Source organism: Colias croceus, chromosome 30 (genome assembly GCF_905220415.1).
Source record: "Colias croceus chromosome 30, ilColCroc2.1".
Classification (NCBI taxonomy): Eukaryota; Metazoa; Arthropoda; class Insecta; order Lepidoptera; family Pieridae; genus Colias; species Colias croceus.
Window position 1 is genome coordinate 2,068,304 of NC_059566.1, and position 23,249 is coordinate 2,091,552.

At 32.9% G+C, this 23,249-nt stretch overlaps 3 protein-coding genes and 1 non-coding gene across 7 annotated transcripts in view; 1 reads left to right on the plus strand and 3 right to left on the minus strand.

Annotated features, from left to right (window-relative positions):
• The window catches only part of LOC123704606 (oxysterol-binding protein-related protein 8), a 55,192-nt gene extending 50,631 nt beyond the window's left edge, over positions 1-4,561 (minus strand). For both annotated transcript variants that reach the window (XM_045653004.1, XM_045653003.1), the window contains exon 1: positions 4,122-4,561. The gene's annotated coding sequence lies outside the window, so the exon portion shown is untranslated. The remainder of the gene's footprint in view (positions 1-4,121) is intronic.
• Positions 4,562-5,045: 484 nt separating this feature from the next.
• LOC123704707 (zinc finger protein 2-like) lies at positions 5,046-15,488 on the plus strand. 3 transcript variants are annotated; one of them, XM_045653145.1, is made up of 10 exons: positions 5,046-5,237; positions 5,548-5,657; positions 6,436-7,297; positions 8,388-8,482; positions 9,057-9,167; positions 10,285-10,407; positions 12,382-12,576; positions 13,969-13,982; positions 14,052-14,173; positions 15,391-15,488. In XM_045653145.1, exons 1-10 carry the CDS (start codon positions 5,142-5,144, stop codon positions 15,472-15,474), a joined length of 1,812 nt encoding a protein of 603 aa, XP_045509101.1. In that variant the 5' UTR covers positions 5,046-5,141; the 3' UTR covers positions 15,475-15,488. The 3 variants fall into 3 exon arrangements, 2 of the variants coding, with proteins under 2 accessions (XP_045509101.1, XP_045509100.1); XR_006753164.1 differs by lacking the exon at positions 13,969-13,982 and having other exon boundaries at positions 14,063-14,173; XM_045653144.1 differs by having other exon boundaries at positions 13,969-14,173.
• Trnan-guu lies at positions 7,887-7,960 on the minus strand. The gene has a single exon. It is a non-coding gene; the product is annotated as a tRNA-Asn (tRNA).
• Positions 15,489-15,768: 280 nt separating the features above from the next.
• On the minus strand, positions 15,769-22,053 carry LOC123704532. Its single transcript, XM_045652914.1, has 6 exons — positions 21,712-22,053; positions 18,723-19,266; positions 17,969-18,078; positions 17,585-17,713; positions 16,405-16,596; positions 15,769-16,032 (listed from the first exon to the last, which is right to left on the minus strand). The coding sequence occupies exons 1-6, from the start codon at positions 22,051-22,053 to the stop codon at positions 15,769-15,771; spliced, it is 1,581 nt and encodes a 526-aa protein (XP_045508870.1).
• Between the last annotated feature and the right edge of the window lie 1,196 nt (positions 22,054-23,249).

Below are 23,249 nucleotides of genomic sequence, written 5' to 3' on the forward strand. Positions count from 1 at the left end.
AGGAATTTATAAAGATAGAAAAGAGGAGAGGTGACAACACGCCACCCTGCGGCACACCGGCGGAGACAGCAGCCCAAGAAGATTGGGTGTCACCCATCAGAACACGCTGCCGCCGGCCACGCAGGTAATTACGAAACCAGTCAATCACCGAAGTTGGGATGTTAATCAAACGCAGCAGACTCAGCAGTATGTCAAAGTCGACTGTATTAAAAGCATTGCTGAAGTCTAGAAGAGTAAGAACTGTAAGCTGCTTATTATCCATCCCTGCACGAATGTCGTCAGTTACCTTCACTAGAGCAGTAGCTGTGCTGTGGCCAGAGCGGAACCCGGACTGGAAAGGACTCAGGATATTGTTGGAGTTAATGAAAGTGGTTAATTGTTGATGGATAAGGCGTTCAAGGACTTTGGAAAGGAAGGGTAAAATAGAAATGGGACGATAATCGGATAACAATTTAGGACTAGATTTTTTAGGTAGAGGAATAATGTGGGCATCTTTCCAACAGTTAGGAAAGGTTCCGGACGAAAGAGAGAAGTTAAGGATATGGGTAATGGTGGGATTAATTATATCGAGGATAGGGATGATCATTCTACGACTCACAAGGTCACAGCCGGCAGCGTTAGAGGCGATGGACAATATGCTTTTCTTAACATCACAAACGGTGAGTTGACTAAAACAGAACGGGGGAAATTCTGGAGTTGGAAGAGAAGCAAGGTTATCTAGAGTGATTTGTTTTAAAGTATTGTTGATATAAACTGGAGATGAAAAATGTTGATTTAAATTATCTATATTGACATTGGAAGAGGACAAAGTATGGGAATTTTTACCAACTCCTAGACTTTTTAGGAAGTTCCAAATTTTGACAGAGTCGCCGTTCTCGACTGATGAATGGAAATGGCGTCGTTGTGCGTCTCTACACAATATGTTGCAACGATTACGAATTGTTTTGTATTTCTCCCGGGCATCGTCTGTTTTTGCAGATTTAATTTTGGCCTTAGCTCTATTTTTCTTATTTAAAAGTGATTTAAGGTCAGGAGAAAGCCAAGGAGCTGGAGTGTGTTTCCTCTTCACAGGTCGAGAGGGTGCGTGTTTATCGTATAGGCCAATTACAAGATTATTAAATAAGGAAACCTTCCCATCGATGGATTCGGCATCAACGACACTCTGCCAATCACACAGCTTAGCATCAGCCGAAAGCTGACTTAGGTCTATCCCAACAAAATTACGTAGCATAATAGTAGAGGGTTTGTATTTAGGAGGACGAAGGTTATAGGACAGATAAAGGAGATCATGGAAGGAAAAAGCGTCAGCAGGGCATTGACCGTACTTAGCTACAAGACTAGGTGAAGATACAATCATTAAATCAAGGAGGGAGGGATTACAGCCGGGAAAGAAATGGGTAGGATTAAGTGGAAGAACCTGGAGACTGTGGGAGTTTAGGAGAGAGAGTAACTTCTTACTACGGCTGTCGCCTTTTAATAGACATGTGTTGAAGTCACCCATAAGGATTAAATGATCATATTGGGGAGAATAGAGGTCAAGGAGGTCTTCAAAACTGGAAAAATAATCGATGGAGAGGGAAGGACTATAAAAAACACCGACAAGAATTTTGGAATAGGGCAGATGGACTTCAAGGAGAATATTTTCGGTGGAATTAGGGGGCGGGGGTTGAGGAGAGGAAAATACTAATTTATAGGGAATATGGGAACGGATGTAGATGGCAACTCCACCACCGCCTCTCACAGTACGGTCGTTGCGAATAAGGTTGAAGCCGGGAAGGGAATATGCGGATGAAGGAAGATTAGGCTTGAGCCAGGATTCAGAAATGAGGATCGCGTGTATGTTGGTGGAAAGGAATAGTGTAGTACGCCACGATAGTGTAGTACGCCAAATGTCTATGATCGGCCCATTGCAGATGTTTATTCATAATCGCCGTAATGACGGCAAACATGGACGGCCATTTGTTGGGCCAACGCTGCCCATTGTGAAGAGGTCCCATGATGTACAAATTAATAAATATACAGTTCATTCAAACTCATATGCAATAATAAACATATTACGTACTAGCTTTCCACCCGCGGCTTCGCCCGCGTAGTCTGAGAACAAACCCGCATAATTCCCGTTCCCGTGGGATTTCCGGGATAAAATAATTAAAGTCCTCCACCGCTTTTGTCTGTCTGCCACTACTACTCAGAGTATATATAAAAAGGAGCGTGTGTGCCGAGCACACGTGTCAGAAGTGAAACTTCTTTGGCATGATTCAAAGATACCAAAATCGTCGCCTTACTCCATGACGTGACGGTATTGCCATGAGGCCACCTTGAAGTTTTACTCTGATCGCGTCTAAAGAAATTTCACCTAAAAACGACTGCAATGATTTTAATTCTGTTTCCACTGATGGATACCGTGGTACTCAAGGAAAGGTTTAAAATATAATTTGACAAATTTTTTTAAGTTTAAAACAATGCAGGCAAAGCCACATACGGAAAGCTAGTAATATTAAATTTTTAATGATTCAAACAGAAATGTGTACTATCAAAAGTTAATGATATTCTAAGCTTGCATACAGATATATTTATAATATAACTAGCTTTCCACCCGCGGCATCGCCCGCGCAGTCAAAGAAGTTCCCGTGGGATTTCCGGGATAACCTATTCTATCCTATGTCCTTTCTCGGGTATCAAAATATATCGATACCAAATTTCACGCAAATTGGTTCAGTAGTTGAGGCGTGATTGAGTAACAGACAGACAGACAGAGTTACTTTCGCATTTATAATATTAGTATGGATAGTATAGACCAGTACCTATATGACTTACTCTACAGACTAAATATACAAATAGATTGTCTGTGTGTCTGTATCTAGGCCATGCACCCTAAGGTTGTCACCATGACAGTATTCAATCAACTATAAAAGTATTGAGAATTCAATGAATTGTAAAAGCCTTGATAATTTTAAGTTGAACCTTTTGAATGATGAACCCAATGATAATATAATATAGCCCTTTTATTCCTAAACATAGGGTTACAAGAGGTCCCTAAGTTCGGTGTGCCTTTTGGCATAGCCTCCTCCAATTCTTTCCAATGTAACCTGTCCCTTGCTACTCTCATCCAAAATGGTCCCACAGTCTGTTTCAAGTCATCTTCCCATCTTCTGACTTTGCCAAGTCAGAACCCAATAATATTACAAGAATAAAGGTGTAAATCTATACTAATACTATAAAGCTGATGAGTTTGTTTTTGAACACGCTAATCTCAGGAACTACTGGTCCGATTTGAAAAATGCTTTCAGTGTTAGATAGCCCATTTATCGAGGAAGGCTATAGGCTATACATTATCACACTAAGACCAACAGGACCGGAGATAAGCGGTAAAACCGCGACGCACTGCTAGCAGAGTAATAGGATTGCTTTTAATTCTAGTTTGAAAATTAATGAATTTATTTACAAGTGCAAATAATCTTCATCTACACTAATATTATATAGAGGAAATTAGATTTTTTGTATGTGTAATTAATAAACTCAAAACTACTAAACAATAAATGAAAATTCTTATGCCAGTGGATTGACATTGCTCACAGAAGATAGATAAATTTATAATCAAAATCATCACAATATTGGGAAACTCTATTCTTGATTTCAGGATATTTTAGATATGAAAACAATGGACAGTGGCCAAAAGAATAAATTTAAATAAAGATAACAAAAGAAATAATCACCAAATAAATAACCAATTTAAAAATTCTAATAACCTATTGTTTTCAATTGGGAATTCCCTGTTACAAATAATTATGTTATTGAAAAATTACCAATCAAAAAGTACACAAAAAAAAAACAAGAAAATATAAACAAAAATATAAAATAGACATCATCTTCATAGATTTTGCATATTATGCCTCAAAAGTATCTAACTAGAATCCTATTAGAGTCTCGCCTACTGACCTAATACCTACATATAATTAGATTAAAAATATTCTCAATACCTATCTTAAAAATACATTAATCCTTATTATAAGATAAATCGTGATACGCAAGCCTTTCGTTGTTGACGAATATTTTTTTTTTTTGTAAATGGAACTTGGTAATTTTTTTTATTGATGCAACGAGTATTATTGTATACATACCAAAGCTCTCACAGCCAATATCATCGGTAGACAGTTTCTTCATCAAATTATCTTTTTTACGTGCACTCGGAAATTTGCTAAACCGGCAAACATTGCTAAACACATAACTATTTACTACCGCAAAGGTCACTTTGTTACAAAACTTTTTTACTAATTTTGAATATTACGATTGTCGCACGAATACAGGAAACGACGCAAACAACTCTAAATAATATAATTTAGGGGCTATAATATACAGATATAGTTCAAGGATCAGCGACTTAGTTAATTTAAAAAAGCGACGGCACCGACACACTTAACGCACAAATATTAATTTATTGGTATTATTGTCCACGGTTTGGCGCTAGAACGGATTGTTTCGCGAGGAAACCGAGTGTTTTTTAATTATTGTATGCTTCGAAGCACAAAAATCTCCTTTCCTGACATACGACATGCGTGAATCCAGTGTTGCCAAATCGAGGTTTTTTTTTTACTTAATTTGACACAAAAACCTATTTTGGGAGAAATAAAATCTTATGTCATTTTAAAATCTTATTTTATTAAGTTTTATTCAATAATAAAATTATGAAATATCATTATTAGCATACATTTTAGTTTATATAATAAGATATGGCACTTATTTTCGAATGTGAAAACGCAAGTTCAAACTTGAGAGAGGAAAATCATAAAAATACAAAATTGTCGTCCTATTGAAAGACTTACAAAGTATTGTTAGTACAATGTAACAGCTCTTCCAAATACTCCAAATGCGATTGCAAAATAATTTATTCTATCATTTTATTTTATCTAGAAATTACAAAAGACAAAAGTCAAAAGATAATAAATGTCATTGCAGTGTCTGTACTCTGTGATGGTCTGTGCCAGTTATACATCCTTCCTCTATGGTCTGTGCTCTGTGGTCACTGGTCAGTGTTAAAAATGTAAACAAATGGTCATTTTTTTACATTTAATAATAAATAATACTCCTAAAATTATAAACAATGAACTTAATTAATATATAACAATATAGAACATAGAAGTATGTCTTCGTACTTGTGTTTCATATGCCATAGTACAGTTAATGATGAAACCAATGAAGAAACGCGAGAAAAATATAAAGAGGTCGTCGGTATTAATGTGAGTAATTTTTATCAATCTATACTAATATTATAAAGCTGAAAAGTTTGTTTTTTTGAACGCGCTAATCTCGGGAACTACTGGTGGTTCACCCCCGCTTCTGTTGTTCTTAGCGTGATGATATGTAGCCTCGATAAATGAGCTATCTAACACTGAAATAATCTTTCAAATCGGACCAGTAGTTCCCGAGATTAGCGCGTTCAAACAAACAAACATACTCTTCAGCTTTATAATATTATAGTGTATGCCGCTTATACCTTAGTTTATATATGAATTCTAGGCTACTAGTATTCATTTATGTCTTTCACAGCTGTGTCCTGACTCCCACCTCTGCTACATTTGCTGTCATGTGCTGAATAAGCTGTTCATGTTCAGATCTATATGTTTGAAACGCAGTTTGGAGTATCCTGTGTTGTTCAGGTATTTCCTATTTATATTGTATGTTATTTGTTTGATATAGAAAATAAATAAAAATAAATGGTTCAGGACAATTTTCATACACGGCACGATCTGATCACATATTAACTTTCGCTTGTGTTATGGAAACCAGATGGCTGATAAACATACATATATAATTTTAAATAAATACTTATATAGATAATAAACACCCAGACACAGAGCAAACATCCATGTTCATTACACAAATATTTGCCCCGGGTGGGAATCAAACCCACTACCTCTGTACTCTGGCTTGGAAGGCAGGGTCACTACCAACCAAGCCAACCTGTCAATCAAATACATACATTGGGAAAGAGCATATTCCTAGTTCTTACTAATATTCTTTAATCTTAGTTGCATCCATTTTTGTTTTTACAAAATCAGGACATAAGATGTAAATGGCAGCTTTATTGCTGAATAGAAATATCTTCCAAGCAACCAGTGCCAAGCATAAAGTTTACAATTGCAATTTTTTTAAAGCAAAAGTGTGTTTGATTGTTTTGGTGAATAACTTGTTATATTATAAATGTGAAACTACTTTCATGCGAGCACAAATCTAGGATTTGCAATCTTGCCATGTGGAAAACTTCCTAGTTAATTTTCTCATCACTTCTAAAAAAAAGATTACATTTTTCTTTCTTAAAATTTTAAGGATTCCAATAGGATTGATTATGTCAATATTACTGGTTTATTTTCTTAATTATCAATCCGTTTATGAATGCTATTTGCTGTGCTATCTGTTGATATAATTAATTTTCAGTGAAAAAGGCACGATAAATCTGCACAGAAGCGACATAGAAATAAACATACTATGTCCCGAAGATTGCGATCAATACCAAGAAAAACAATACCAGTATGAATACAACAATGATTTTAATGAAAATAACTTCAATGACAATCATTATATTAACATTAATAACGAATATGAATATAATGATAAACAATATGAAGTTAACAAAACAGAAAACATTCCAGATCATTACAATTTCAATCATGATAATGATACGCTAAATAATGATGAAAAACTGCATACAAATGTTAATATTATAAACAAATATACATACGAACAGTTTGAACATGTGAACAACATTAATGATAGTAAAAATGACGAAATTCACGACATGGATGGTACTAAATGTGAAAATAATGAAATGATAAACGTTAATGAAATTAACAATGATACAGTAAGAGCTGAAGTAAATAATGATGTACCAGAACTTTATGAAGACGAAAGCGAAGATAGATTAATTATAAACACGGATGATGATAAATCAGTTAATGATAATGATACAATTGATCTCAATTATCAAAATGATGATAAACAAGATGATCAAAGTCCCATAATAAATGAAGTTAATGCAACAAACACAGAAGAAAATCTTAATGAAATTAATATAGAAGATGGTATTCCTAAACTTGATATAGAAATAACAGTCAAAAAGAAAAAAACAAAGAAGAAAGGTTTTAAAAAGGTAGTTCGCACTCTAGAAGAGCAGAAAGCGGAGTTGGAGAGGAATAGAAAGAGTAGGAAATATATAGAGGCCGAGTTTAAGTGTTATAATTGTGCTCTAGGGTTTTTGTTTAAGGATACCTATCAAGCTCATATGATGCGGCATGAAGAGGTTAGTAATCTTTTTAGTAGCAAAATCTAATTTATTTAAGTTTTTTAATAAAATGTTACACTATTACATCTTATGTAATAACTTTTTTAATCGTTTTATCTCTGGCTAGTTGTCTCCCTCGGGTTTTTTCGTAGAAATAATATACCTATAGGCTATAGCACTCAGGGATTTATATTGCATACATGCAACGGGAAATGATTTTTATGGTTTAGTAGTTTCCGAGATTAGCTTGTTCAAAGAAATAAATTCTCGAGATTCACTTTATGTATTGTGTAAGAAAAATAAACAGTAGTTTCCAAGCAATCGTACAGTTCAGTACTTTAAAACATAAAAATTCTTAAATATATAATCATCAGCAGCTGTGCAAACATTATTTATTCTATACTCTTTAATACAATTTCGCACATTTCTCAATGAAAAACAATTATAAAGTTAATAATTATTAAATCATCTACTACTTATCCATACCAAATCATTAAAATGTACCTTATCAGTAGTAAAAAATTTGTATATATAAAACTTTATAGGTATACAAGTTTATACTCGAATTTTTATATTATTAGTTGGAAAAAAATATAAAAAGTTGTTACGCCCCCGGGTGGGCTCGAACCACCAACCTTTCGGTTAACAGCCGAACGCGCTAGCCAATTGCGCCACGGAGGCGATGGGAGGTAGTTTGAAATTAGCGTTTATTTCATACATAGAATAAAATATACTTAAGGGCACGTTCCTACTGTATCGTGACGACAATTATTGATCGTGTAGTTATAAATGTCGTGGCCTAAATATTTGAACAGCCATTGTTTTTTTTACTAACCAAGTTTAAAAAAAGGAGAAAGTTCTGATTTCGACTGTATTTTTTGCTTTGTTACGTAGGTAACAAAGTAGGTGGGTAAAGTAGTTCAGAACTTTTGACTGGGTGAACCGATTTTGATAATGGTTTTTTTTTTATTATTGGAAAGTCGGTGCCTGCCATGTGGTTCTATTTGAATTTGGTTTAGTTCTGACACTTGAAGGCGGTTTTTGTTAAAAAAAGTATTTATTGTAATGATATTTCTCAAGTAAATACATTATTAACTCAAATTTTCAGTCGAACGGTGAATATCGATGCGATACCTGTACGCTACGATTTTCAACGCACGCACTTCTGCGCACACATATTGCGTCGCACACGGATGTTTACAGGTAGAGTTATTATTTTTTCTTAATATACAGTATTACTAGCTGTGCTCCGCGGTTTCACCCGCATTGCTCCGCTCCTATTGGTCTTAGCGTGATGATAAATAGCATATAACCTTCCTCAATAAATGGGCTATTTAACACCGAAAGTATTTTTCCAATCGGACCAGTAGTTCCTGAGATTACCGGGTTCAAATAAACGAACGAACAAACTCTTCAGCTTTATACTATATTAATATTATAAATGCGAAGTTTGTGAGGATGTTTGTTACTCTTTCACGCAAATGTTACTGAACCGATTATAATAAAATTTGGTAATGTAGGTAGCTGAAAGCCCAGATTAAGACATAGGCTACATTTTATCCCGGAAATTCCACAGGAACGGGAACTATGCGGGTTTTTCTTTGAAAACACTTCACCCGCTTTGTCTAAAATCTAATAAATGATAAAAAACCTTCCTCTTAAATCCCTCTATCTCTTTAAAAAAACATCAAAATCCGTCGCGTAGTTTTAAAGATTTAAGTTTAAAATATAGGAACAGAGAAAGAGACTTTGTTTTACACTATATAATCCTATATAGGTGCCAAATATGCGGGGACACTATGGGCCCGAGGGCCAAACGGACCCACGGCTGTGGTCAAACTAGACCCGTCGAGAGTGTAGCCTGTCCGCAGTGTGGAAATCTGTTTAGGTAAGTTAAAGGTAAATGTGTGTGTTTCTATATGTATGTGTCCGTGTGTGTGTGTTTATGTGTGCAAGTTAATATATGTTTTCCAAAGACTGGGTGATTAAAGTTGAATTTTAAAAACGTTTATTTACGTTGTAAACTTTAAACGTTGTAATTAGATTGTTATCTTATGTAATTTTATTTTTGAAATTTTTTGTATTTTTTGATGGTGTCTTAGAGTGTATAAGCATATCACTGTGTTGTTTGGTTGCAAATAACTCAGGCCCCGGAACCACAGACACAATAGAAAATCTATTGTGTCTGGGACCGATCGGGCCGCTCGGGGCTCAATGGGTTAAAGTTCACTATTGAAGTTGAAAGTAAATAGTTGTGTGTGTGTGTTTTCTTTATGTGGGTGTGTGTGTGTGCATGAATGGATTTTCAAAAGATCACATGTCACCGTTCTAAAATGGTTTTAAATTAAACACAAAAGCGTTTTTAAATGAGTTTTATTTTTTTGCATAGAGGTAGTTTTCGATTAGATGAAAATGTGTGTGTGTGTATTAAGAAGTGTTATAAATATTTGATAAGTTATAAACAACGAACACCCAGTTTATTCTGTCTGTATGTGTGTCGCATTTATTAGATAATTAAAAAAAAACACTAACTCAGTTTTTTCCACATTTATTTCTTACTAGTGGTCCGCCCTGGCTTCGCCCGTGGTCCATATTTCGCAATAAAAAGTAGCCTATGTCCTTTCTCGGGTATCAAAATATCTCCGTACCAAATTTCATGCAAATTGGTTCAGTAGTTTAGGCGTGATTGAGTAACAGACAGAGTTACTACATTCGCATTTATAATATTAGTATGGATTACATTTTTTTAGCCGCATTTTCACATTACGATTAAATTTCACATTAATCGTTCTTTACCTACAAAAAAATATATTTAAAAACGCCGTGTGTCACTCGGGGACTGGGGCGGTTGCGCTATTGCATGCTATGCCTTCAAGCCACACCTCCGCCCGTCCCCGTGGGGAGCGTGAGGTTTTTTCGTTACGGAATTTCTCGATTCGGTCCCCGCGCTCAAGGCCCGCGATAGAAGCTATGCAATAGCTTAATAATTTATATTCCCCTTACAGAGACGCAAACGGCCTACAACAGCACATACGCAGAGTTCACACGAAAACATCGAACCGTCTACATTCCTGTACCGTTTGTAATGAGAATTTTACGAATCAATCAGTTCTGAGGACTCATATGATGTGAGTATACATTTATTTTCCTTCAATTTGATGTATTTTTGTCGATATTTTTACAATTATAGTGCTGTTATGGTGCTTTTCCATCAATAATGTGCCAGGCTGTCCAACAATAATAATTGCTTGAAGTGTTTAAAACTAATTTTTTTAAATGTGTATTATATTTTACTAGATTTCCGCCAGGGGCTTCGCCCGCGTTTGCAAAGGAAAACCAGCATAGTTCCCGTTCCCGTGGGATTTCCGGGATAAAAACTATCCTATGTGTTAACCCAAGTTACCCTCTATATGTGTGCTAAATTTCATTGTAATCGGTTCAGTAGTTTTTACGTGAAAGAGTAACAAACATCCATACAAACTTTCGCATTTATAATATTAGTAGGATAATGTGTATATAATAATGATTCACTGTATTGCAATACCTGCGCAAGGTTGCAAATATGTTTGTATGTTTGACAGGATGAATAGCGAGAATTGTGTTTGTAAATAACCATTAGTATCGCATCAAACGCTAAACTCTACAAAGGACAATGGGAAACAAATGTATGGAGTCTGGGCCCACCCCGCAATAGTAACATGTGATATACCATTGCATAGGGCTTTTTAAGCGGAACATTATTTATTATTACAACTATGGTCAAATGTTAGTACTTTCGGCGTCTTAAAGTATTTTAATCTAACTTATTATTTATGAATTTTTATAAGGTACAATGGTAATAATACACGTATTTCACTTTAAATAAGATTTATTCGTCGTCCTGTACATCGATAACAATTACATCGTTTAAAAAAGCCGCGGGGGCCAGGAATGGTTGATATCTCTCAACTCCTAGGTACCAAATCAAAGATATTATATGAGCGCAAGTACCTACAGTTCGCCGTCCGGTCAAGCAAGTACAATAATATTGTGTTATCGCGTTTCTTCCAACTTGGTTTCGATCAATTAATACGGTAAATTATAATATAATTATTACAGTAATTAATAATTTACATGTAATACGGTTCTAACACTATTCGGTAATATATTGAAGTAAACTACGATAATTAATTGCAGGGATGGGATCACTTTTATGACAGTATAACTCCGAAAGTACTGACTTTTAACCTTTGATGTAATACTAAGTTTTATTCGGTATAAAAATACCAATTCATTCATGAGTTTCTCACTTCTATTGAGAGGTGGGCCCACCAATACTCATTGTCCTTTCAAACTAAATGAATCGATATGATTGGTTGGTTACAAACACATTCCTCGCCACACATCCTAGCACATTATTGGTGGAAAAGCACCCTTACTAAATTTATTAATTTATTAAATTAAAAATAATTAATATTCAGGACAATTTTAACACACGGCACGATCTGGTCCCATACTAAGTATTTGCTTGTGTTATGGAAACCAGATGGCTGATAAACATACATATATAATCCATACTAATATTATAAATGCGGAAGTAACTCTGTCTGTCTGTCTGTTACTCAATCACGCCTAAACTACTGAACCAATTTTCATCAAATTTGGTATGGAGATATTTTGATACCCGAGAAAGGACATAGGCTACTTTTTATCCCGGGAAAATAACGTAATCCCGGAAATCCCACGGGAACGGGAACTATGCGGGTTTTTCATTGACTGCGCGGGCGAAGCCGCGGGTGGAAAGCTAGTTTTAAATAAATACTTAACTATATAGATAATAATTTAATTTAAATAATTTTTACAAAACCTTTATGAATTAATGTTAATCAAATCATCTTACAAACAAAAGTGTTTCTCCAAATGGAACTAAATAATTATAGAAATATAACATTTTGTGAAAATCGTATAATAATCAGTTTAGTAGTTTTGTATTTAGAGATTTTTTTAAAATATTATTTCACTTATACTATTCATTTCATCGAGAGTAATCAAGCCATTTAATATTTTATTCGTCCACTATTACTGTTACGAAAACTGCTAAACCATAATCGATGTGATTCCAGAAAGCACATAAAACGAAAGTTCCAATGCGACCAGTGCCCCAGAATATACAGCAGTCCATATACATTGAAACAGCATAAAAAAACACACGAAATAAACACGGAACGGTATTACTGTTCCCATTGTGATGTGGTTTTTAATTCAAGGAAGAGCCTGCTAGCGCATAAAAGGAATACCGTCGCCCATCAGAATACAGTGTATGTATTTTTATTTTTATTCATGATTTTTAATAGATTTTTTGAAGTGAAACTTCTTTAGTCGCGTTGAGAGTAAAATTTCAATGTCGCGTCATGGCAATACCGTCACGTCATGGAGTAAGGCGACGGTTTTGGTATCTTTGAATCTTGCCAAAGAAGTTTCACTTCTGACATGTGTGATCTAAGTATAGGTAATAAACAAAAATAAATATAAAAGTTTCATCATAATCGGTTCAGTAGATTTTGCATAAAATACAAGAAAGATTTTTAGTTAAAATTGGTACTTACATAGAATGTTTCAACTGATAGCCATTTTTCATAGTGAGATGTTATCAAAATTAGACATAAATTATATACATTATAGTAGAGCCATTTTAATAGGCAACATTTGACAGTTCAACAAAATTCAACAACGTAACCTAGTAACGACGACATAGAATAACATGATATTTCGTTTTGTTAGAACTGCACATTTGCTTAACTTTTTTCAATAACGATTACATATTTTTAATAATAATGACCGATACAAGTAATTTTAAGATTTCATTTTACTGATAAACCATCCTAAACATAATAAACAATTTCTGAATTGAAGAACTGACGTCGCTACAATTTTGTGTCAATAAACCTTTTTTCTTTTTAAATACTAGAGACGTTACTCTAAAAATCGAAATCTGACATCTAGAATCGAATGCATTGATTACTTGTGAATAAAAATCATCATAAATTAATAAATTCGATTGACAAATGTTTCAAATCCGTATCGATTAATACACTTTAATCGATGTTTTTAAGCAGGTTACCTCTCTTCGAAGATAAAATTGATAGACGTCAAATGTTGCCTATTAAATTGGCTCGACTATAAGAGCTAGCGCGCAAGAGCAACTTTTGTCTCGTTCACTATTGAGTCTCTCCCATCAACTCTATGGGGAGTTGCGTCGCTACGTGCGCGCACTTTCTTACTAGCCCATAGAGTTGATGAGAGAGACAAAATAGTTGCGGAGCATTGAGATATACATATGGAGACGATACCGCCTACATCACTTATGTTCCGCTCAACATACGCCATACGCGTAACTGCACGCTCATTTTTTATTTGTTTCAAAGTGAAACGCATCAAATATGCCTTCGTGTGTGTTACGATATTGCACAAATAATACGGAAAAGTGCAAATGAATAACTTTCATCGGTAATTACCTAACTAGATAATAATTTTTAAAACTTAGTTACAGCAAAAAAATGGCGCACAGATTTTGTTCGTTGTGTCTCCTCCATACGTAGTAATATTATCTCAATGTTGCGGAGACAAAAGTTGCTCTTGCGCGCTAGCTCTACATATGTTTATCTCTATATTATTACTATTAATCTCTATAATACATAATAATATGACAGTTTGGAATGTCCGCTGTGCGCGCGCGTGTGTGCGTCCCGTCCCGCGTTACTCGCACACGCACGCACACACGCGCGCGCACACGTGTGCGCTCAGTGCGGCCGCGCCTACAGCGCGAGACGGACGTTAGTTAGGCACATGAAGACGCATACAGGGGAAGTAGTTGTTCGTACGGCTGTTTGTCACCTGTGCGGAAACAGTTTTAAGGTGAGTTTTGTAGAGATAATAAACAAGCCAATAACTGCGTTAAAAACAACCGACTTCAAACTTGCACAGACAAAAATGCTCATAAAATAAAAACTACTGGGCCTATCCGAATAAAATTTTTATGGGACCAATTCTACACCATCCCGCATCGAACAAAAAAAGAATCACGTAAATCGGTTCAGAAACCTCGGAGTAATCGGTGTACATACATAAAAAAAACATACCGGCCGAATTGATAACCTCCTCCTTTTTTTGAAGTCTGTTAAAAAAATAGCCTTTACCCTTCTCAATTTCATGCAATAAGTAGTAGTAGATAGATAGATAATTCTTTATTGCACACACACAAGATTTACAATAAACACAGAAAAATTTGTATTGTGTTGGAAATTTGATTGTACGCAAGCAAAACTGAAAAAAATAGGAATTAAATTGTGATTTGAATTTAAATGATTCCTTGTCAGAATATGTATAATAGAGTCATTTTAATAGGCAACATTTAACAGTTCAACAAGATTCAACAACGCAAGCTAGTAACGACGGCATAGAATAATATGTTATTTCGTTTTGTTAGAACTGCATATTTGCTTTTCTTTTTCAATTGCAATTACATATTTATAATAATAATGACCGATACGAGTAATTTTAAGATTTGATTTTACTAATAAACCATTCTAAACATAATAAACAATTTCTGAATTAAAGAACTGACGTTTCTACAATGATGTGTCAGTCAACCTTTTTTCTTTTTAATACTAGAGACGTTACTCTAAAAATCGAATAGAATCGAGTTAAAGTGTTAACTATAAAGTACACTTAAATAAACGCATTTTTTTTAAATTATGTAGATACTTGTTTTATTTTACTCCTTAAATTTACGAAAGAAAATATTACTTGGCCAGGGATTTGCCTGATGAATTTTAAAATTGACATATGTTTCAAGTCCGTATCGATTAATTCACTTTAATCAACGTTTTTAAGCAGGTTACCTCTACGAAGATAAAATTAATATAATACGTCAAAATGTTGCCTATTGAATTGGCTCCACCAAGGATCCACTATAATACTATTATTATAATCACATCGGTGAATAAAGCTCGATGCATAAGTACCTATATAAAATCATGTTTAAAAAAATTGTTTCCCTAAATTTAGAACATAACTTTTAACTTTCGTTTACCAATTATATTTTAATAATCAATCACTTTATCATATTTCAGGGTACAAATAAACTGAACAGGCATCTCAGGGAGAACTGCGAAAAAGCTAAACTTGAAGAACAACTCGCTTCTTTATATGAATAAATAATTCTGTGATATTTCTGTGTTTTATTTTTTATCATCCCTATCCCACAGTATTTTCAAAGTCGAGTCAACGATTTTCAAACACATTTATAATGTGTAATTCATCGAGGAATGATCGTCTCACTAAGACCAACAGAAGCGGAGCACTGCGGGTAAACCGCGGAGCACTTCTAGGGATGTATGAAAGAGAAAGTGACTGTTCTAAACTATGTAGTGAAGTATAAGTATTGAGGAACATGTTCACACATAATAAATATAAGAATAAAACACAAATTTATTTAATTCATTTTTTATTCAAGATTGCAACAAATTGAAACATTGTAACGCAGCAAACGCCACCAAACTGTAATTTTCCATAGATTTAACGATAATTTTATTCAAAACGTCACTACACATGACGATGACGTCACGTTTCTCTTGTTTATGGTACACTTCGGCTTGTGTCAAATTCCACTTTTTCCGCCATATTTCTGTCAAAGTGGAACGTTTTAGAATTTTCTCGTTTTGACTCTGTTGTGAAGTTTGGCTCAAGTTTGTAGTGTGCTTTTTTAGTAGTACCTGGGAAGTTAAAGATAAATTATCAATTATTTTTCTAATAAATATTATATCATAATGTTACTTTTATTTTCAAGTGAAACTTCTATAAGCGCGTTGAGAGTAAAATTTCAAGGACGCGTCATGGCAATACCGTCACGTCATGGAGTAAGGCGACGATTTTGGTATCTTCGAATCTTGCCAAAGAAGTTTCACTTCTGACACGAGTACGAGACACTTATTTTTTTCTATTAACTAGATATTGTCCATAGCTTATATTATTGTATTCAATAGGTATTTGTTACTGTATGATTTTTTTTACTATAGTTAACTTACAATTTTAGGTACAAGAAACTAACACATTTTTACAATAGATTTCTACTGTCTAGTTTTTACCTCTAATAAATGGAAAATGAAGCACAAATTCTCAGCTGTATTTATATTCTCCAATTCAACATGGCTTCCCTTTTCCAGACGTTCGTGGAAGTTTTCTAGAAGTTTCGTTATTTTCTCTATTGTAAATTTTATTATATTTTGCGATTTATTTAGAAGAATAAGACGATCGATGCTTTCGTCATTTTTTAAGAACTGAAATAAATTTACACTGTTATTTATTGTCTATACTAATATTATAAAGAGGAAAGGTTTGTAATTATGTATGTATGTATGGTTTTCACGCCTAAACTACTGGACCGGTTTCAAAAATTCTTTCACCATTAGAAAGCTGCATCTTCACTGAGCAACATAGGCTAGGTTTTATCCAGGAAATACCACGGGAACGGGAACTATGCGGGTTTTTCTTTGAAAACGCGGACGAAGCCGTAGGCGGAAAGCTAGTGGTTAATAAAAGTGAACATTTTGCATCCGCACTCTAATATTGTAAAAGCAAAAGTGAGTTTGTTTCTTAGTTTGTCTTTCACGTCGCAAAGCAGTAATCTATACGTATATTATAAAGCTGAAGAGTTTGTTTGTTTGAACGCGCTAATCTCGGAAACTACTGGTCCGATTTGAAAAATTATTTCGGTGTTAGATAGCTCATGTATCGAGGAAGGCTATAGGCTAATATCATCACGCTAAGACCAACAGGAGTAGAGCCACGGGGGCGAAACCGCGCGGAGCAGCTAGTTTTATATTTTTTTGGGGACAGTTAGGTGACTGGAAGGGTACTTTTTACCGCAGTACTCAGTCTATATCACTCGTATGTTTTTTAATCATTCCAAAACTTATAAATTCCGACAGATGACGCTGTTATAAAATACTAGCTTACCGCCCGCGGCTTCGCCCGCTTTGTCTAAAACCTAATAAATTATATACTAAAACCTTCCTCTTGAATCACTCTATCTATTAAAACAAACCGCATCAAAATACTTTGCGTAGTTTTAAAGATTTGAGCATACAAAGGGACATAGGGAAATAGGGACAGAGAAAGTGACTTTGTTTTATACTATGTAGTGATGATGTGACTTGTATAAAAATTGATCATTTTCTTCTATTGGGAGAAGGAACACATCTAGCAATTTTTTAATATAACAAAGTACCTATATACAATTATTATGAAATGAAACACATAACATACCACATTCTCATCATCAAAATCACCATTATAAATATTATGAAGTAGTTTATCAATAAATTCTAGCATTTCTTCCAAAAATGTTGGGTATTTCTCATCGTCATGTAATCTGTCTATTAATAATCCTAGGACCTAAAATTTCACACTTATTTATTACTTAAATCCTTAAAATTACTTTAATTAATAAAATATATATATCTAAGTATATAATATTATTATAAAGGCGAAAGTAAGTCTGTCTGTCTCTTTATCACGCTTCAAACACTGAACCGATTTGTATGAAATTTGGTCCAGTGACAGTTTGAGACCTAACAAAGGTCATATCAGTTTTATTCCGATATAGTATAACACATACAAATTTAGTTTAAAATAATATCTAATAATTACCTTAGCTACTTCGTAATTAATTTCCATCGTAGAGACAAGTAAGGGACATTGGGAAAGGTAAGAAAAAAGGCAATGCGATGATTGGTTCAGCCATAAGCTAGATTGTGACGCTAAAATGTAAAAAATAAATAAAATATGTACTTAAGTATATCAAAAAATAAAAAATAAACGAATTCCATTTCTTTGAAATTTCAATTGCAATATTATAAAGTTGAAAATTTTGTTCGTTCGTTTGCTTGAACGCCCTCATCTCGGGAACCTTAGATAGTCCATTTAACGAGGAATGCTAAATGCTATATTTGACCAATAGAAGCAGAGCAATGCGGGTAAAACCGCGGGATAGTCAGAACTAAATACAGCCTTCTTATCAATCATCTATTACAAAAATCGAATCATGATTTTTTTCTCAACTAACTATATAGATTATATTCATCCATCCAATATTACAAATGCGAAAGTAACTCTGTCTGTCTGTCTGTTACTCAATCACACCTTAACTACAGAACCAATTTGCATGAAATTTTTGTATAGAGATATTTTGATACCCGAGAAAGGACATAGGCTACTTTTTACCCTGGGACACAGGAAATCCCACGGGAACGGAAACTATGCGGGTTTTTCTTTGAAAACGCGGGTGAAGCCGCGGGCGGAAAGCTAGTTTTTAATAAATGGTCGATTTCATTTTTTCGCCAATTTTCGATCGAAAAAAGAACAATTTAAATATTTTTGTTCAAAAATGAATTAATTTTATTACCTGTAAGATACGACTCTCTAGAATTACTTTTATAACCCGAATCCGTTCCATGACTTTCGCTATGAATTCTATTTCTTTTATTTAAATAAATTTTAATTTTATTCAATTCTTCCATAACTTTAAAAGGTATTACTTCCGCTTGAGAGTCAGAAAGATCTTTCATTATTTCTGTATCACTGTCCGATTCGAAAGTGTTTCTTTCATTTACTTTTGTACTTTCATTTACTGTATTTCCCTCAAGTATTAATCCATCTCTCCCATTTGCTGCGTTTCTCTCATGTATTAATAAATTTCTTCCATTTACCGTGTTTCTCTCGTTAATTAATTCATTTCTTTCATTTACTTCTTTGTTTTCGTTTACTATATTTCTTTCATTTACACTGTTTTGATATTGTCTTCCATTGCTACGAATAAACGCACCAGAATCAGGTATTATTGGTTGATTTATTTTTAAAATAGAGTTTTTAATTGCATTTTCTGAGCATATTTGATATTCGTTTTCTAAATGACTATTTATTTCTATATAAGGTTTTTCTATACAGTTCTGTAAGGTATTAATTTTGTTTATTTTTGGTTCAAACTCCATTTCGATATCATTTATTTTAGAAACTTCGGGTTTCGTCATGTTTACCATTTTACTATCAGAATGGATTTTTGAAAATATTTCACTATTACTTGGTTGTATATTATTGAATTCACATGTGTTTTGTACATTTTCTATATGTTCATGACTTTCTTCATTCAAAGAGTCCCTTGTGTTTACACAAAATAGTGAATCGGAATAATTTTGACTTGAATGACAAATTTTTGAATTTGATTTTGAATTCAAATTTAATAGTTCACTTTGCGAACTGTTTTGACTAAAATCGGAGTAATTACGTTTTTTAGAATTATTAGAATGATGTATTTTGGAAGCAGAAGAATTATGTGAGGTGTTTAAAAATCCAAAATCTAATGAAATGTTGGTTTCAGTTGGAATTTTATCTTTCGAGTTTCGTAGACTTAAATTTTCATATTCTTTTTGTAAGTCTTTTTCAGAGGTTCTAGCTGACTCTTGGCTAGTTAGACTGAATAGTTGGCTCTCTTGACTAAAAACAAAATCTTTGTGAAATCTTTGGTTCAAATCTATTTTATGATTTTCCATATTAGAAAATATAATATTTGTTTCACTCTCCATACTTTGTATTTGAGAAATATTAAAATTTGTATTTTCTTCAGTATATTGTATTGGTTTAAGTTTCTTTTTTAAATGAACTTGAATACTTTGTGACTCTTGACTTGTATCCTGACCATTATCATTTCTATTTTCTTCATTTATAAAATTATATACTTTTGATTTTACTTCTAAATCATTTATTATATTTGTATCAGTATCTTGGACATTAATATCATTAATTATATTATTTTGTTGATTAATATTTTCTTTTTGTTTATTAATTAAAAAGTTTTTAGTTATAACAAAATTATCTTGACTCTGGCTTATGTGGGTGTTATATTCAGGAATACCATGTAATGTATATATTTCTGTTTCTTGTGAGTCATATATATTAATATCGTTTATTACAGCGTGTGTAGTATTTTCATCTTTATTTATATTATTTTGTGTTTCGTTAAATGAAAAATCTTTTTGAAAATTGCTTTGTATTTTCGCTTTTAAGTTATCATTATGTAATTTTGAATATCCAATGTCAGTATCGGTATTTATATTTGAATTTATTATTTCGTTTACGGCTTGATTTTGTATGGTTTCTAGAATATTTATTTGTGACAAATTCGGTGTAGATGTTTCTTTTGCAGCCTGCAAGAAATAAAAGACCAAACCTCTTTAAGATTCAGTAATTACTAAGAAAGAAGTATTGCACGCCTCATAAGCGAAGCGTTGAGGTGGGTACTACTGTCACTTCGCGCAAAACATCTGATTTTTCAAACTTAAAATGTCTTTATGTATCATACATTGCACTTGTAAGATAATACATACACACACATATTAAGAAAAAACACTATTTTTAACATTCATGATATTTTTGATGTCATTTTTGTTATTTAAACTAGTTAAAAAACAGTTTAAAAAAGTTCTGTCTTGGACGTCCGTGTGTCTGTATGTGCGGAGGATTTTCTTGTTAACACGATAGCGACCGAAATACTTTACTAATCGAGTCTTTTTTTTTCTCTTACGCTTGAGTATGCTCAGGAATAGAACCCTTTCATTTTTCAGGGTCTGATTCGATGTGGTTTAATTGTTATTAAATAAACAAAAAAAAAAATATCGACTGTTCTCCATAATTTTAGTATATCTATATATTATATTCTTTATTTTATTTTTATTTTTTTATATTTATAGTGTACTCAAAATTCACCATTATAAACTCGATTCTTTATACTATAAGCCAAGGTTTAAAAAAATAAGTTGGTAGTCAGTCCCTTAAGCCTGCGCAGTTTCACATCTAGGTGGGGCCACAAGAAAAATAGCTCAATTATTACGGTACCGCTTTCTTTACTTTTCCAACTGTTTTATTTTATTTCTTTTTTATATTTATAGTGTATACTTAAATAATCAATTTTATTGTAAAGGATGAGATTATGAGGCGTGCACTTTTGGATTTTCCAAACTATTTTTATTTGTATTTCAAGGTTTAAAATCGTTCAAGATATCGGTTGCATTAATTATTATCTAATATCTAGTTAACATAGTTAGCTATTCAAGTCAACTATCAAGCTAAAATGTACGTGATATGTACATGCATATAGTCATAAAATACATTTTTAAAAGAAAGGTTAGACGAGTTAGACGTAGTTAGGTACTTAAAAATATTAATAATTTGTACTGAACGCCAAATATGAACGTCGATCTCATTTTAAAATCACGAAAGTATTTAATTATAGTAGCGCACCAACTACAATTATTTTATTATTACTTAGCTATTAAATATTTAATTCACATAACTCAATAATATAATAAAGATAAAACAATATTTTAGCAAAAACATACCGTAGTACTTTCGAGCGCTTGATTTTTCTCATAATTATCTAATATTTGCAATACATCTGCTAACGAATTTTGGTCTTCATTTTCTAAACCAGCTAAATCGTAATTTTGTAAAATCGTAATACTATCGTTGGAATTTTCTTCATTCAAATCTACCGAAACTGTGTTTAAACCGTCACTTAAGTTAAAATCTTCTTCATCAACATCAATATTTGATAAAGTTTCATCCAACTCTGATCCTCGTATTTTAGATTGTAATTCAGTTATGTAATTTTCTACACTTATATTATTTGGTTTATTTCGTAAAATGGCCAATGCTACTGCTAAACGATACTTTTGTAGCATATGTGTTACTGAAATAAGAAAAATACGTAATAAAAATACTTTGTTCAATTCAAACAGTTGAAACAATTTATTAAAACTATAGTTATTATTGTCCGTATGCAAAGTACCGTAATCTTCGTCCATTTTAAGGTATTTTATATCAATATTTTTGTTAAAAAAACATTTAAACTAAAACTATAAATAAAATAAAATTATCAATAAAATATCGTAACTTTGATTTCGCGGTTAATCCAAATCTCGCCCACAGATAAAAGAAAAAATTTGGTTGAGCAGTTCTTTTTTTTAATTTTCACCTGACTACGACCCTGACCATCAGTAATATTTTTTTTTATTCAGATAGGTACTAATTTTGACAGTCATTGACAAATTGATAATTATTATTTTGTAAATAAACATGTTTTGATTTTTATTAAAATCGTTTAATCTGGTGCTCTAATGAATGGCATTATACACAATTTTATTTGGAATAAGTATTTTTATGATTGCATTGGTGATGGCAATAATTAAGAAAATGTTTTTTCATTGGAAACAAGAACATAAAATTGAAAGGACAACACCGTTAGCTGTGGAAAGACCCGGTAGATACATTATTAAAATTGTTTCCTTTTTTAACTCGGTGTACTCATGGGTATTTTATTAGTAGTTTATTCGTTTATTAGTAGTTTTTTTTAATGTATTTACAAAATTTTTGAGTTTGAAACATACGTACACTAATTAAACATTTACTAAATACATAATATTTAAATATGTACTTAGTTATGTGACTTAAGTATGTAAATAACGAAGTTTTCATTAATTCCTTCAATATTTTTGTATCAGGCAACATCGTCTGATGTTTATTAATATTTATAATCTAGAGTCTACACATTCCTTTTTTAATTTTTATGAAAAATAGGGCTTTGAACAATTTTGAAATACTTCGACATAATATTATCTAATTTATTTTCAGCTGTAAGTGTGATAATTTACACGGATAAATGCGTGATGCAGAAACGTCGCTACTCCCAAGATGTCAGCATCTATGACGTCATCAGCAAGAGTGATATCAGCCTGACGAAGCGGAATTTCGAACTTTGTGTTTAAGTTTTTTTTAATAAATCTATGGTAATATTATTTTCTGAGTTTCTCTATCTATCCTTGTATGTCTTAAGTTTTTTTTTAATAACTAAAGGGCAATATTATTAATTCTAATTGAG